Source organism: Limulus polyphemus, unplaced genomic scaffold (genome assembly GCF_000517525.1).
Source record: "Limulus polyphemus unplaced genomic scaffold, Limulus_polyphemus-2.1.2 Scaffold4992, whole genome shotgun sequence".
Taxonomy (NCBI): domain Eukaryota; kingdom Metazoa; phylum Arthropoda; class Merostomata; order Xiphosura; family Limulidae; genus Limulus; species Limulus polyphemus.
The window spans coordinates 13,455-28,282 of NW_013670602.1; the positions used below are offsets into that span (position 1 = coordinate 13,455).

A 14,828-nucleotide genomic window follows, 5' to 3' on the forward strand; every position below is an offset into this window, starting at 1 on the left:
CAAGCTGAAAACTAAATATAAAGGTTTTATATAGAGGTAAGAACAAGCTGAAAACTAAATATAAAGGTTTTATATAGAGGTAAGAACAAGCTGGAATCTAAATATAAAAGTTTTATATAGAGTTTTTTTTTATTAATTCCGATAGATTTCTCCCAAATATCTAACCCAGCCACCAGTGAGATTCATGAAGCATTGTATCAAAGTAATGGAAATGAAAAGGTAATAGCTACACATGAATCTTTATACAACAATTTGATGTATATTGTTTCACGTGTAAAATGTTCTTTTATTCATTTGTTTGAATTGTAACCTTACAGTTTATATGGATCCAAATGTACTTAGCGTATTTACAAACCCTTTTACTGGTTTGCATGAGCGTGTGCTTACGTACGTCTGAATCGTGTGAAGAAATTTACAGGGTGACTCAAAAATAAACAACTTTTTTTTTTAGGTTTTGTGCACAGCCATTGAATATTGATCAAATGTTGATAGAATAAAACCTTAGATGGTTTTGTTCCATGTTCAGTTAGTGTGGACAAAAGGTACAAAAAACTAAGTCAACAGTCAGTTAAAAATAAACAAGTTAATAGGGTTTGAACAAACATGCATGTTGAATCCTCTGGTTTCACAAAGCTCTGATGTTTACTTAGTCCTGGTCTGCATATAATTTTAGGTTTAATTTTTCAGACAGAAAAATAAGAATTGTTTTATTAAGACTTGTTAATAGGAATCATTATATTATTTTTTTTGTTCATATATATGTTTGTTTCTAGTTAATATGTATGGCTAACCTGACAGGATAAAACCTTCCAACCTGCACTGTAAAAGATTATTTAAAGGAACATATTACTTTTATAAATAAGTAATAAATATATTAGATAAAGTCCAAATCTATTTTTAAACATTCTAAGTATGTTTTTGATCTAATTCTTAGAATATGTTGTGTGAAAAGATGAATCTCGGCTCTACCATGAAAATGTTAATCTTCTCCAAAATATGTTTAAACTTCTGTTTATAAAACAGGTTTAGTATATTCAAAACAAAACTCCTGACAAACTGCTGTTTTCATGAAAAATAGCTTCCTAATGCCTGTTTATTTACATTATACAAAAAGACTATTGTAAATGTTTACCAGTAGAGGGCTGCTGGCAAACCCTAGATCACCAGAATATTCATTCAGATTTTGAGTTTAACATGCAATAAATTATTGTTCATATACCTCTGAACTACATATCATTTTCAACCATTCATCTCTATCTTTTAGGGTAAGGATTGGTCCATCCATGGTTGAGTTGCCCCTGTCATTCAGAATAAGGACTGATCCAACCCCGTAATTGAGAATAAGAACCGGATCATTACGAAAACCTTAGCTTTTATGGCATCTATGGTCATTAAATCATGATCCAGAAGTATCTTTCTAATTTATCCAGCTTTGATATCTTTTTTTTTTTTCTGTCTCTGTTGGCTTTCATTTGTGTATATTTTTCCTCCAGATTTAACAACATGCATTTATATTAAAAGAAACCTAACATCCTGTTATGGAACACTGTAGAATGGGAAGATGAATCATAACTGTAAAAGTGAAATGAAACTAAACTAATAAGAATGTGTGTAAAGGTTGACTTTCATTAACTTCAACATCTGTGTTACCTGCATATTATAAAGTTCCTGTGAACATTCTGCCACTTGCTTCTTTTAACAGGTTTGTCACTTGTTTCAAAGTACTGAATAGATGTTTTTTTTTGTTACATTTGCTTTTAAACTAAACCCCTTTTCAAACTGAACCAACTTCCTCTCCTTCTCAAGCCAACCTTGGTAGACTTCCCTCGATTGGTTCTCACTGCGCATGATGGAGAAACGCATGTTGTGGAGCGAGAACATGTGATTGATGAAAATATCACGCACAAGACAGAGCAATACGTTGATGAAATTACTGGCGAATTAAAGCTTGGGACTTTTCAGTATATAGAAAAAGTAATTGAGAAAGAGGTAACATTATTGTAAGATAATTGTGGGGTTTATTAAACACCATCAGGTTCAATGTGCATGATTCTTGCACCTTCCCACTTCATTTTCCTTTATTCTGTTGCACCATCTGTCATTTATTGCATTCGTTTTAATAAAAATGGAATCTTTATCTTATGTTACATCTCTTATTGAACTTTAAGTTCTGTCCAGATTTTTCGGTATTTTCTTACTTGTATATTTGCTGTTAATTAACACTTGTTTCTTTTTCTCATCAGTTTAGAAGACTTTATTTATTTATTGCTTTCTGTAGAGGGATTTTATTCATCATTTATGTCTTGTTTTGAACTATAGCACAAAGTTCACAAACTTTTTATTTTATCCAGTATTTTTCATGTCTATATATATATGCTTTAGTAGTATTTGAATCATCTTATGTGATACTGCTCATTTTGAATTCCGTATCTCAGTCATTTGAATTTTTACTTTAGATTTAATATATTGTACTAATCAAACTAATTGTATGTAACATATGCGTAACTTAGTGTTTTCACTTATTTATTAATCAAGTAAACATGTATATTTAGAATCATCTTTTCTCCAGCCAGTATTCTTTAGTCAGTTTTTCAAAAACTTTGAAAAATATTTGGCTGCATTTTCTTATTTCTGTTTACTTATTTCAGTTAAATATGTCTAAAACTGTTACATTGCAAAGTTTAAAAGATGAAGTTTCTGTGAGCCATATCGTGTTGAAAACAATGGTGGGTTAAGTAAAACTAAGTTGATGAAGTTTCTATAAGCCGTATCATGTTGAAAACAATGGTGGGTTAAGTAAAACTAAGTTGATGAAGTTTCTGTGAGCCGTATCGTGTTGAAAACAATGGTGGGTTAAGTAAAACTAAGTTGATGAAGTTTCTGTGAGCCGTATCCTGTTGAAAACTGTGGTGGGTTAAGTAAAACTAAGTTTGACTCACTCACATGAACTGAGTAAACTAACCATACAGTCTTTTCTGAGGACCTTTATATGAAGATTGGGTAATAGGAGTGTTAAAACTGTGGATAAGGGACCACTTGTTGCCCTAGGCTATGAGAAAGCTAGTAGGCAAACAGATTCTCATCAATAATTTGAAGTTTGTCAGATATTCTTTAATTTTTTTGGGGTAACCAAATAAATGGTGTGAAAATTCTACATTAAAAGAAAGAATACATCAGTATAAAGGTATAATGTACAGGAATGTGTAGTATCTATAAAAACATATTAACATTTGAAATTTTGTTACTAGGATTGATGAAGTTACTCGTAATGATGCTTTTGTGAGTTTGAACGTGGCTTGTGTGAAGCTCTTTAATTTATGTATATAGATGTCTCCTTTATTCCATAACAAATATTAATATAGTTTTGTGTGTGTGTGTAATGTATATATATTTACAAATCAGCTACATCAGAAGAGTAAATTACTAAAATATGCTGCCCCAAATATTTCAGCCCCAAAATCTCCTTAACTCAGTAACACTGTCAGTCTACACAACGAGAAATAAAACATTTACAAACCTTTCAAATTAGATGTTTCATGCAGTAAAGTGACAAAACAAGTTGTTTCTTTTTGAGACATCATTTCCAGCCACTGTGCGGCGATAAATCCGTGTTGTTTTTCAATGTTGGTTCGCATTGGCACTTGCCAGCAAAATTACTATGACTACAGAGTTTGTGATAAATATTCCTTATTTCTAAAAAAGTATACTCATTTGGCAAATAAAACTTGAACAAGTATGTATGCACCGAGAAGTTTTTCTTCTATCTGATGTGACAAAAGAAGATATGAAAGGTGAAAAATTGGTGTACTTTTATGAATGAAATTTTTCTCAGTTAATTGATAATTTGAAGAATTCTGGGGATATTTAATTATAACTCATGATACAGAGAGCCTAATATTTAATTGGAAAGGACGTAAAATGACGATCGTGTCGATGCTGCAGTAATGGTAGAAGGTTATTATCTCTTGCTCAGTAAATAGTTACATTTGAAATGACTTTTTAACACTTCTAAATCTCTAAACATTTTCATCTCGCAGATTGAGACCACAACTGAGAAAGTGATAGCTTTAGAACTAAAGACTGGACAGAATGGCCATGATGAGAATGGTATGATAATTTTAGTTTTGATTAAACGAGTAAAAACAAAGTTACTTTTATGTATAATTTTGTACACCTATTTTTTCTAATGATTCTATGTGAAGAGTATACAAAGAGTGATTGAAAATTTAAAAGAGTCTTAGCAAATTGAGATATAGTCTTTAATGAGTTGAGCTACTGCAAGTGACTTTAGAAAATTGAGTAAACAAGTTGTATACATTGTATGTTTGAAGAAATATATAAATTTCAGCTTGTTGTTCTCATTTCTTTATAAGTTTCCGAGTCATCTGCTGATCCTAAAAAGAATCATATAAAACACAAGTACAAAAAATACTCATAATGGCTCGGAAGTTTTTGGAATGACTGCTTGTCTTGTGTGGGTGACGTAAAGGTTGTACTCATTCAGCACAAATTTTACTTGTTTACAAGTTCATAATATACGTGGTAAAACTTTTAGATGCTGACCTTATTCCCAGAAGCAGTTTTCCAAACATTTTTAACTTATCCCAAACAAGAATTATTTGCTAGAGGGGTCGTCCCATCAATTACTCAATAAGTTTCTGACCCTTTGATCTGATGATCTTTGTCTCTCTGCATGGTGTATTTGTAAATGTGATATGCGTGATGTGCAGCAACTCAATAATCAGTCGACGTCTTGACCTTTCATTCCAAGTAAATTTATATAAATGCAGAATCCATAAGAGGTCTGAATAAGCCAGAGTAAATGTGAGAGGAGAGCATGTTTAAATCCTTGATTGTCAAATGAAGCTGGGATTAGTTTCTAAGAAAAGTACTTCTGTACAGATGATTTGTAATTATGGATAAGCTAAGCATTAGTTTTACAAATTGTTAGTTATTTTGTACATAAACTTATGATTGTTTATTATCACGGACCTAACAACAGGATTATGGCCCTAATTACTTATTATGCATGATAACAACATGAGGATCATGACACTGAAACACACGTACTGACATTGTGATAATAGTGACAGTTAAAGAAGAGAAGGTATTTATTGAAGTCTGTCCATTTATTTTTAGTCCTGCAATTATTCTATGAACGACTTAACTTTAACTAATGGACTTATACTTACTATCAGACGAAGAAGAGAAGGTATTTATTGAAGTCTGTCCATTTATTTTTAGTCCTGCAATTATTCTATGAATGACTTAACTTTAACTAATGGACTTATACTTACTATCAGACGAATCCGTTGAAAAGGTCAACTAACCCTTATTCATTATTCACTGAAACATGTGAATCGAAGAGTAGAATTTTCTAGGCCTGCTTATACAAGACCATTCTCTTCTTTCGTTGGCTTTTGTGATGTGCCTCTAAATGAATGAAAAGCTTGTAAACAGTAATTTTTGGTTTTGAGTTTTATAAGGAAATACAAAAAGCTGAATGGGTGGAATGTATAGGTAATGTTTAAGTTTTTTGTACTCAGTATAGCTAAAGAGTGAAGACCATGTAGTTTTTTTCATGGGTCCTAATCAGTTTTACTATTATTCATTTACATCATTCTCTAAAACATTACATCCATATATTTTTTTAAACCATCCAGGCATGGGAAATCAATATTTGACAACAAACTGTATTTTACTGAGTTAGAAGGTAACAGAGGAGTAATCCTCACCTCTCCCGGGTTTAGACAGTTGTACCTTTATACACTTACAATGAAATATGGTGATGCTGTGTTTTAATTCACCATAAAATATATCTCTATGACAAGCGATTAAGTAGAGAAAAGCTCATTTCGGTGGAGGTTTGGTACGTTTTCTAATTAATTTGTGAAGAGTGGAAATCATTGGCGGAGGTTTGGTACTTTTCTAATTAATTTGTGAAGAGAGGAAATCATCGGCGGAGGTTTGGTACGTTTTCTAATTAATTTGTGAAGAGTGGAAATCATCGGCGGAGGTTTGGTACGTTTCTAATTAATTTGTGAAGAGTGGAAATTAAATTTTTTGCACATCTCATTTTTTTTTAAAAATTATACAATAAAAACTTTAACAGAACCACTCTGCTAAGTCCAAGAATAACTACCCACGTGAATAAAATTTCCTTTTTTTTTACAGTTAGCTGATAGGCTAGTGATAAATGCTTCCATTTAAATCAATAATATAGGTAATATTACCACTGAAAGGTGATGCACCATACAGATCAATACGGTAATACCTTAAAGTTGTAACAAAATATGTTTTAGATATGAGAAAGCAAGTCACATATAACAAACAATACTGCTGAATACTTGAGTTTTAACATAGCTTCAACAGTCGCTGTAGATTATTCTGTCAAGTACTGAAACGAGGATCGGCAAGATAAGTAACCCTTTTCGTTACCAGAATTAGTATTTCAGTGGTATATCATTGAATTTGATTAAGACAGCACTGTGAATCAATAAAAAACACAGCAAGGGACTATTTGTTCCTTCAAGGCTGTCCTTGCATACTCACTCTAGAGAAAAATAGAAATTTAAAACTATCCTCCATTTTTTTCAGGATATTATTATTTCCCTTCTCTGTTGGGGCCCCCACCACACACACACAAACTGCTGCCATCACCAACTAATTTCATAAGCCAATCACCCTGTTAGAAAAATAAAACTTATCTGGAGCCTATCCTTCTTTTTTTTTTTTTATTATGTTTAAAAAGTTGTTTCCTCTTATCCTGTTATATTCAGAATACGACACAAAGAAACCAGAGGGCTTTATACTGTCACTCCTCTGGATAAAAACCGTATAACCTATGTGTTTTTCTGGCATCATGAACCACTCTCGATAATGTAGTAAACTCCAGTAAGATCACTATTATACCCTTTTGTTAATTATAGTTGATGGATAATTCTGATCAAAGTAAGTTATATATACATAGATCGGAACTCAAAATTATATTACCATGGTTTTTTCTTTTACCTTTTGTTGAATAAATTAAAATTTCTTCTGTACTTATAGTTGTTATTCTAGTTTTAATCTGATATTTCATTTTCCCTATTATTGTACTTTGCTGTAATACGGTTGAGAATAAGACAAATACTAGAAATACTAAAATTTATTTGACTTCTCAGAGAAAAAGTCTCATATTTATGGAAATGATGACAAGAAGTCATTAGCATATTCATAATGAATGCTTAAGGATTAAAAACATAACAGAGGCTATAAGTGTTTCATCTTTAACAACTAATGTATAGTATTTTTATTTGGTTAAGCAGGGATTTCTGATGAGGAAGAGACCCTTAATTCTGAAAATAATTTGGCCTCTTCAGTCCAATATTATCCAGCAGATGAACCTTCTTCTGCAGTAGTGTGTACACCAGGGAAAAAGAAAAAGAAGAGACATTCCAAGAAAAGATAAAATTTCTATTTGCTGTCAGGGGAAGGAAATGTATAGTTTTGTCAGGTCCATGCTTACATACAAATTTTTTGTTGATAGTTTTGACTGATTAAGATTGCATGTCGTTATTTTAAACTTGTACTGTTGCTTACACTTGGTGGTGTATATTTGGGGGCTGGCCTCTCAATTTATTTGAACAACATCTATAAAATCAGTGTACACATTTATTTTTTGTTTTTAATGGAAGCCAACTGTTTTTAAAATTTGTGGCTTTTGTATTCCGAATGTATTGTGTGTTTGATATTCTTGCTGTTGTGTGTCGACGTTATTCTGACTGCTGTCAAATGAAGAATTTTCTTATAGTAAAGAAGTAAGTATTTCTATCTGGGCAGCAACATTCTGACATTGTTGTTTTATGTAAAGTACATAACCATTACAGATCCAGTCAAGTTGCTACCTTGGTTGGACAAACCGGTTTCTCGCTAATTTTATATATTGTTCTGTGACTTGAATTTCTGACTAAAATAGAACATTCCATATATCTGGAGAAAAATGTATACTTGAACTATAGATGTTGATAAACTAACATTGTTTTTTTAAAAAATGATACACATTCCAGTGAAGTTGCACAAGAAAATTACTGTTACTTCAATGTTTACTGATAAAGCTTTCACTCGACATACCACATATTTTAATATTTGTAATCCCATTCTACAAATAGCCCGTTTAAGTTCTCTTTGAATAAGAGCATAAATAATGAATAGTTTGTTCGGCATTTTATTTTATGAATCATCCATCAAAGCATTTTAAATTTAACCGGAGCAGTGATTAAAGAATGTTTTCTTTTTCTAGCCAATTAGTATCGAGGCAGTGCATAAATACTAGCCTTCAGTTATAGTAGCATCTCTGTTATTTTCAAAACATCACGTGTGTATTTTATTTTTTGTGATAACTTCTAATGTTCAAGAAATTGGTTGAACAGTAACTAGTCTTTATAACCTTCTACTGTTGGTAGATTATTACAGTTATTGATATCAAAAGTAGTGGTACTTAGTATCATTGTAGTGCTTGTAGTACTTTTTCATCCCGGTTTGGTGTATGTCGTAACTTATTGCAGTGTTGTACTTAAATGTTGATATTTTGAGAAGGAATTTATGTAATATGTGTACATCCTTTTCGAAAATGTCACCTATCATCAAGATGATTTACGTACAATGGTGGTCTAATTCTTCAGCATTCGGACAGACCAGAATTCATTATTTATTGCTTCTTTTATGGGACCATTCTAAAAATTTTATTTTTCTCAGTACAAAGTTTTTCATGTGCTATTTTGATTTGTAAAAAAAATAAAACTAATTACTTTGGTGATTTAATTTATGTGAAACGTTTTACACTATAACTCTAATAACTTGATCTTGAGACTATTTCCTGTTTGTTTGTTTTTTCATGGATATTTTACACACACACACACATACTATTATATATTAATTTCATGTTAGATAGTGTTGTTATCAGTTAATTAATAATAATTTTTTGTTTGGAGAATGGTAGGTATAAATTATTACCTTTCTAGTATTAGAGCCTTTTTTTTTTTTGTATATACCATGTTATTCATGGTGCTAGGCTTTTCTTAAGAAACATAAAACCTTTGTCCATGCGGCTTTATGATTCCATCCATCAGTAGATTATAGCTTTAGCTAATGTTGTACTTTGTACACCAAATATAATATGTTCACATTGAGATAAGGCTATGCTTTTTTAAGAATGAAAGTTCTGTGATTACTGTGTAGTATGACAGAAATTTTTGTGTAATTTAAAAATATAACTATTTTCTTCAACACAATTTTGGAAAAAGAAATAATAAGATGGTTATATACTGTGAATGTTTTACCCATTTTAAGTGTCATTTTGACACTGATCTTTAAGCTAGTGAGCACAATGTATATCGTTTTGTCAGCATAGATTTTTTTTCACATGTTGAATGGTTAAGAATATCTTATCCCATCAAAGAAATAAGCCCTTACATAATAACCTCTGACATTTTTTTTATGAAAGATAGAAGCATAAAATGATTTAAATCGTTTCAACTATATGCACAGCAGTGTGAAAAAAGAAAATTTATATTTAATGTTTTTTTAAAGGTACACAGAACATTTTTATTATTTATTTAAAATATGATTTTACAAATAAAAACAATCTGTTTTGAGAAATCAATAAAATTTAGTGTTTCTTTTCTTTGGAAATCCTTTTATAGCTGTTAATTTTTATCTCCTTACATTATGTTGCACGACACTTTTGTTTATATCCTTTCTAATCTGTAGGATTGTGGTTCTAGTGTGCTTATTGAAAGAGAAATGTACAGGTGGTTTGCTGTGCTAAAATATTCTGTTTGTAGTAATGTGCGTATAATCACTTTTTCTTTAGATTAGAACATGCACGTTTGGCTTACCATTTCTTAGGCATGATCTTTGTAACCTTCAATTTTAAGTCTCCCCATTTATATTCCAACAAATTTGTAATTTTATAGGTAATGTGATCTTGAATGAATAGTTTATTCTGTTAATTTTTCTTGTTCTGTAGCCATAAAGAAACCTTGGTTAATGATATCAAATTTGGATGGATAATTTCCAAAATGAAAAGTTCATTATAGTCTTGTATATTTCTAGCAGTTGTTTGACTTATGTCTACTTTCTGTGGCTTAGTGTACACATTTTGCACTGTCAAAAACATTTCTTTGTCCACATCAGTTGTAGAAGGTGACAAGAAGCATTTGAGATGTTTGCTGAAATTGTTTACCGTATTTGATAAGTTGATGGATGTAATCAGTTTTAAAGTTATGTTCAAACACTAGATGGCGTAATGAAACATGTTAAGATATCTTTTTTGTTGTTGTTTTTCAAACGTAGCATCATTGAAACAGCTTTTACTAAATATTGAAATTCAACAAATGTTAGTACATGTATTTTAGGTAAAACTTGCAGGATTACCTGAATTTGAAAACTTATTTTTATCTGTGGTGAATTATACTGAATTGCTGTTTCAATTAATTTCTTTGTTCTAAGACATTAATATTCAACGAGACAGAGTAACTGAAACTGTACTGTGATAAGCTTGTTAAATGTATAGTATGTTATATGATCTTGCCGGCACTTGTTAAAAAAAAAAAACCTGATCTCAGTTACATAATGCAAGAAAAGCATTATTTTCATGTCGTATAAACTTTACATGATTGAGGCTTTAATATAGGCCACTAACTCATTTTGTGGTCAACTACTGCCTTGATATCATTGTAGAATAAGCAGAATAAAAGAAATTGGATTTGAATTTTGTATCCGACCAGTCTTTCCTTTCTCTACTGTGTACTCATATTATTAATATAATGTTTGAATCCACACTCCCATTAACATTAACCAACTTAGAGGCTAGAGATTGTACAAGGTTTGAACGAATCGCAACTTAGTGATTATACAGTGTAGTAACATTAGATAACATACTGGTTAGTGAATAAATGGTTCGACTGAATCATGAGTCAGTAATTAGAAGCTTTATGAAGTAAAGATTATAGAATAAACGAATGAAGTAAGAATTAATTATTTGCTTATCATTATTTCGTGTGTTAAAAGAATTGTCATTTAATAGATATACTAGTTTGTTGTCGCTATACGTGTAAAATACAAGACAATAATTAGTGCACATAAATGGACTGAATGTATTATGGATCACTGAATGTACATGTTATACTAGTGATAGTAACTTGTATACATAACTTAAAAGAAGGAAACATCCTTTACAAGTTTGGTTGAAATTTTTAAAAGAAATCTTCAGAATTTGTTTTAGTATTTTGGAATTTTTCAGCAAGTAATAATACACTTTATGGTAGAATTAGCACTTGTGACCAGTGTTCCCTCTAGGCTGTGCAGCTGCACAACAACCAATCAAATACCGCACACTTGATTATTCCAGCCGTGCACATTTTCGGTAATGGTGAGATAGTCTCAACACGTTGATAGCCTTAATGACCCTTGCAGTCGCTGGGCCTAAAGCCCAAATATCCAACTGGTAGCATTGCAAAGCAGCCTAATGATTCAATTGGGTTGGTGATCTAAAAATATCCCCCTCCCCCAAAGAAAAATAAAAAAAACTGGTAGCACATCTGCACATTGCCTCGAAACTGGTGCACATGAAAAAATTATAGGCAATATTGCTTGTGACATATGTCACTCTTTTTTTTTATTATAATAAACACTGACATTATATACAAAATCATGTTTTTTTTAAAACTTTTAGAAATGTCTTACAACAAATAATTGAAAGTTATTACAAAACATTCATACAAAAACATGTAGTTTACCTAGATAACATTAATTTCTAAATAACCTTGTTAGTAAAGTGATTTTTGTTTTTAATTGAACAACAAATGCAGTAATAAATGTGTTTATCTACATAAAACAGTTAAGAATTATATTTATTGTAAAAAAGATGAAATTTTTCATTTCAAGCTTAATAAGTTTGTTTGATGATGAAAAACTTGTTAACAATACTATATCAACATTTTGCTTTGCCTTGGGCCTAAAGTTATATCATTGATAAAAATTCTAAAATACCAATATCAAAATGTCTCAAACTCTATGTTAAGTTTAATTTTTTATAATGTATAGGCTTGCAGTAGAAATAAATAAATGTTAGTTTAAGTTATCACTGCTTAAGATAATGCACCTTTTCTATCTAACTTGTACAAACGGTATAATTTTTATAGAAACAAAAAATATAAATACAAAAGTAAATACGTATTTTATACTAGTCTTGGATGTTAACTAATTAAGTCAAATGTAAAGCTTTATTTGATGACTGCAAGAGATCACCGAGATACATATTATAAAGCCAGGGAAAAACCAGGAGGCTTAGTTGTTGTTTTTTTATACAGCCCCTTCACCACCACCCCCTATGAAAACAAATCGGAAAGGCATCAGGTCATTCAGTCAATGTCAAGCAAAAGGAAGATGATGCTTGAAAGTTTTAAAGCACCAACAAAAAAAGGTATCCAATTTTTATTTTCCCACCTTGCTGATTAGCTCTCACGTGCATATAAAGTAAAAAATATTGCTATTAATTTAATTATAGTTGTCATAAGACATTATTATTAGGCCTATTTTATTCTTTAATGCTGCATTCTCTATCTTGTCATAAGACATTATTATTAGGCCTAATATATGCTTTAATACTGCATTCTCTATCTTGTCCCTTAGAGATTTTCAAGAATTAAAAAGGTGTAAAATAATAAGTATTCCAACTGCACTATATTTATCATATCCATTACTGACACATTTTGCTCAAGCTGGCTGGGATACAATAAACACAGCAGTGGTTGGAACACTATTTATGTAAGCCATTTGTTATAACTACAGTTGTTATCGTGTGAATGCCTTTTTCAGACTGTCAAAACATGATTATAATAAATTATACCTGTCATAAGACATTATTATTAGGCCTATTATGTTGCTAATAATATGTTGAATTGTGTCTTAAATACTAGAATGATATTCTAAATTTAAGAATATTAATTTGACAAATAGCACATAACTTTTATCTTGTGCTTCATCTCTCAAATATTGCTGTAAAGAAATAATTTTAATTGGGTCTGTTTAACATTATTATAATGTATAGTGAATATTTTTTTAGTTACAACCTTACTATATATTTTTTAAGTGTGTAAAAACATTTAATTTTAAACAGTTTACAAATATTTTTAACAATTTTCTGTGTTTGTTTGATATTCCGACATCAGGGAACTAAAAAGGAATCTCTGTAATACTGGTCGTGCTTTAAAATGTCCAGAGTGTATATGTTTTACACACACATAAGAAATATATGCAAAATCACAAAGAACATGAGTATACTCACTGGAGAGCACACAAAATTTGAAGTTCTATTTTGACATACAGTGCATCTATTTAAAAACTCAAGTCAATACTCACTTTTCTTCTGAAATATTAATTTTTTTTTAAACATGTATACTGGTGATACAAACAAAGTCTCCCTAAAAACTGGTGTGCCCCGGGGTTAACATGCTTGCATGCAGAGTGAAAATATGACACTTGATATGCTTCACACTCATCTGTGGGGTTGGGATGGGGGGAATAATGTAACAATCAATCCCACTATTTAGTTAAAAGTAGCTCCAAAATAGGTGGTCAGTGCTGCTGACTGGTTGCCTTCCTTTGGATTAACAGTTATAAATGGAGAATGGCTGTGCCTGAACCTGATGGGTCTCTGACTAGCCATTCAGTCCGAGTGTCATTATAAGGTGGTGTGTTTAGGTTGAAGTGAAAATTTTAAGCATATTTTTGTAGTTTGCATGGATTATTTCCTAGTTCTCACTCCCAGCTAGTTTCAAATGTAGACATTTTGTTTTAAATTGCATGGGTTATCCCCACATTCTGTAATTAGCCTGAAATGTCAGTATGTTGCTGTAGATCACGTGGGTTATAACCTTCTCCCTGCACTTACTGCAAGTAATCCTGTTCATAGAAAAATTGTTGTAAATCGTCTGTATCTCGTTTTTGCAACAATCTGTGCTTTTTTCACACAAAAATCAATTTCTAAATATATTTTTGGCAAACTTTAAATTGTTCTTTCAGAAAGCAGTAAATCATTCTGTTACATTGTCTACTTCTAGTTCAGTCTGAAACAGACCAAGTCATTTCTACAAAATATTAAACATAATATAAAAACTTCTTACCCTATATTACACAACAAAATATATATAATTCGAACTAAATCTCTTCGTATTATAATTAATAAAAAGTTAAGAAACGATGAATGCCAAAATTAGCAATCTTTATAATCTGTATTAAAAAATATAAAGGTATATATATATTTCTTTCTATGTTTAAACTGTTGGTTGTTATGTATATAAACATGGACGCAACTACTACAACAAAAATATTAACGTATAATAATTGTGTGAAATTTCATCATGTCAAAGCTTACAAAATCTGACCTTTCCATGACATTAAACAGGATACAAATAGATAAACATCTTTTTGCATTTAAATCTATTTAAAACTAATAATTTCCCATTTCTGCAAACTGAATTAAGAGCATGAACTGACCTAAAAAAAGTAAATAATACATAACAATGTGAACATCAAAAGAACCGAAATATTACATTATAAATGTATCACCTCTGGTTATGAGAAATTAACTGAATTTTTTAAACTAAATAAATATTTCATCCTGCTTATAATTATCTTCTGCTTGTATTAATTACAATATACAGAAAATGTGCAGTCTGTTTTTTTAATTTCAGGAGAATCATCCTTACACTTTTAAAAAAGTTTCAAATTTTTATATCAATATATATATATATATATATGTATTCTTTGTAGTTAATTTATCT

General features: G+C 30.6%; 2 protein-coding genes across 2 annotated transcripts in view; one reads left to right on the forward strand and one right to left on the reverse strand.

The window, feature by feature from the left end:
* LOC106471965 overlaps window positions 1-10,753 on the forward strand; it is a gene marked incomplete at its 5' end in the record, with an annotated part of 24,085 nt that extends 13,332 nt beyond the window's left edge. The window contains 4 exons of the mRNA XM_022400573.1: window positions 146-219; window positions 1,807-1,989; window positions 4,038-4,107; window positions 7,305-10,753. Of these exons, the coding sequence (XP_022256281.1) occupies window positions 146-219; window positions 1,807-1,989; window positions 4,038-4,107; window positions 7,305-7,450 (473 nt within the window). The remainder of the gene's footprint in view (window positions 1-145; window positions 220-1,806; window positions 1,990-4,037; window positions 4,108-7,304) is intronic.
* A 527-nt stretch (window positions 10,754-11,280) lies between these two features.
* Window positions 11,281-14,828, reverse strand: part of LOC106471964 (zinc finger protein 704-like) — a 42,220-nt gene continuing 38,672 nt past the window's right edge. The window contains exon 7 of the mRNA XM_013932592.2: window positions 11,281-12,371. Coding sequence (XP_013788046.2) covers window positions 12,303-12,371 — 69 coding nt within the window. The 3' untranslated portion in view covers window positions 11,281-12,302. The remainder of the gene's footprint in view (window positions 12,372-14,828) is intronic.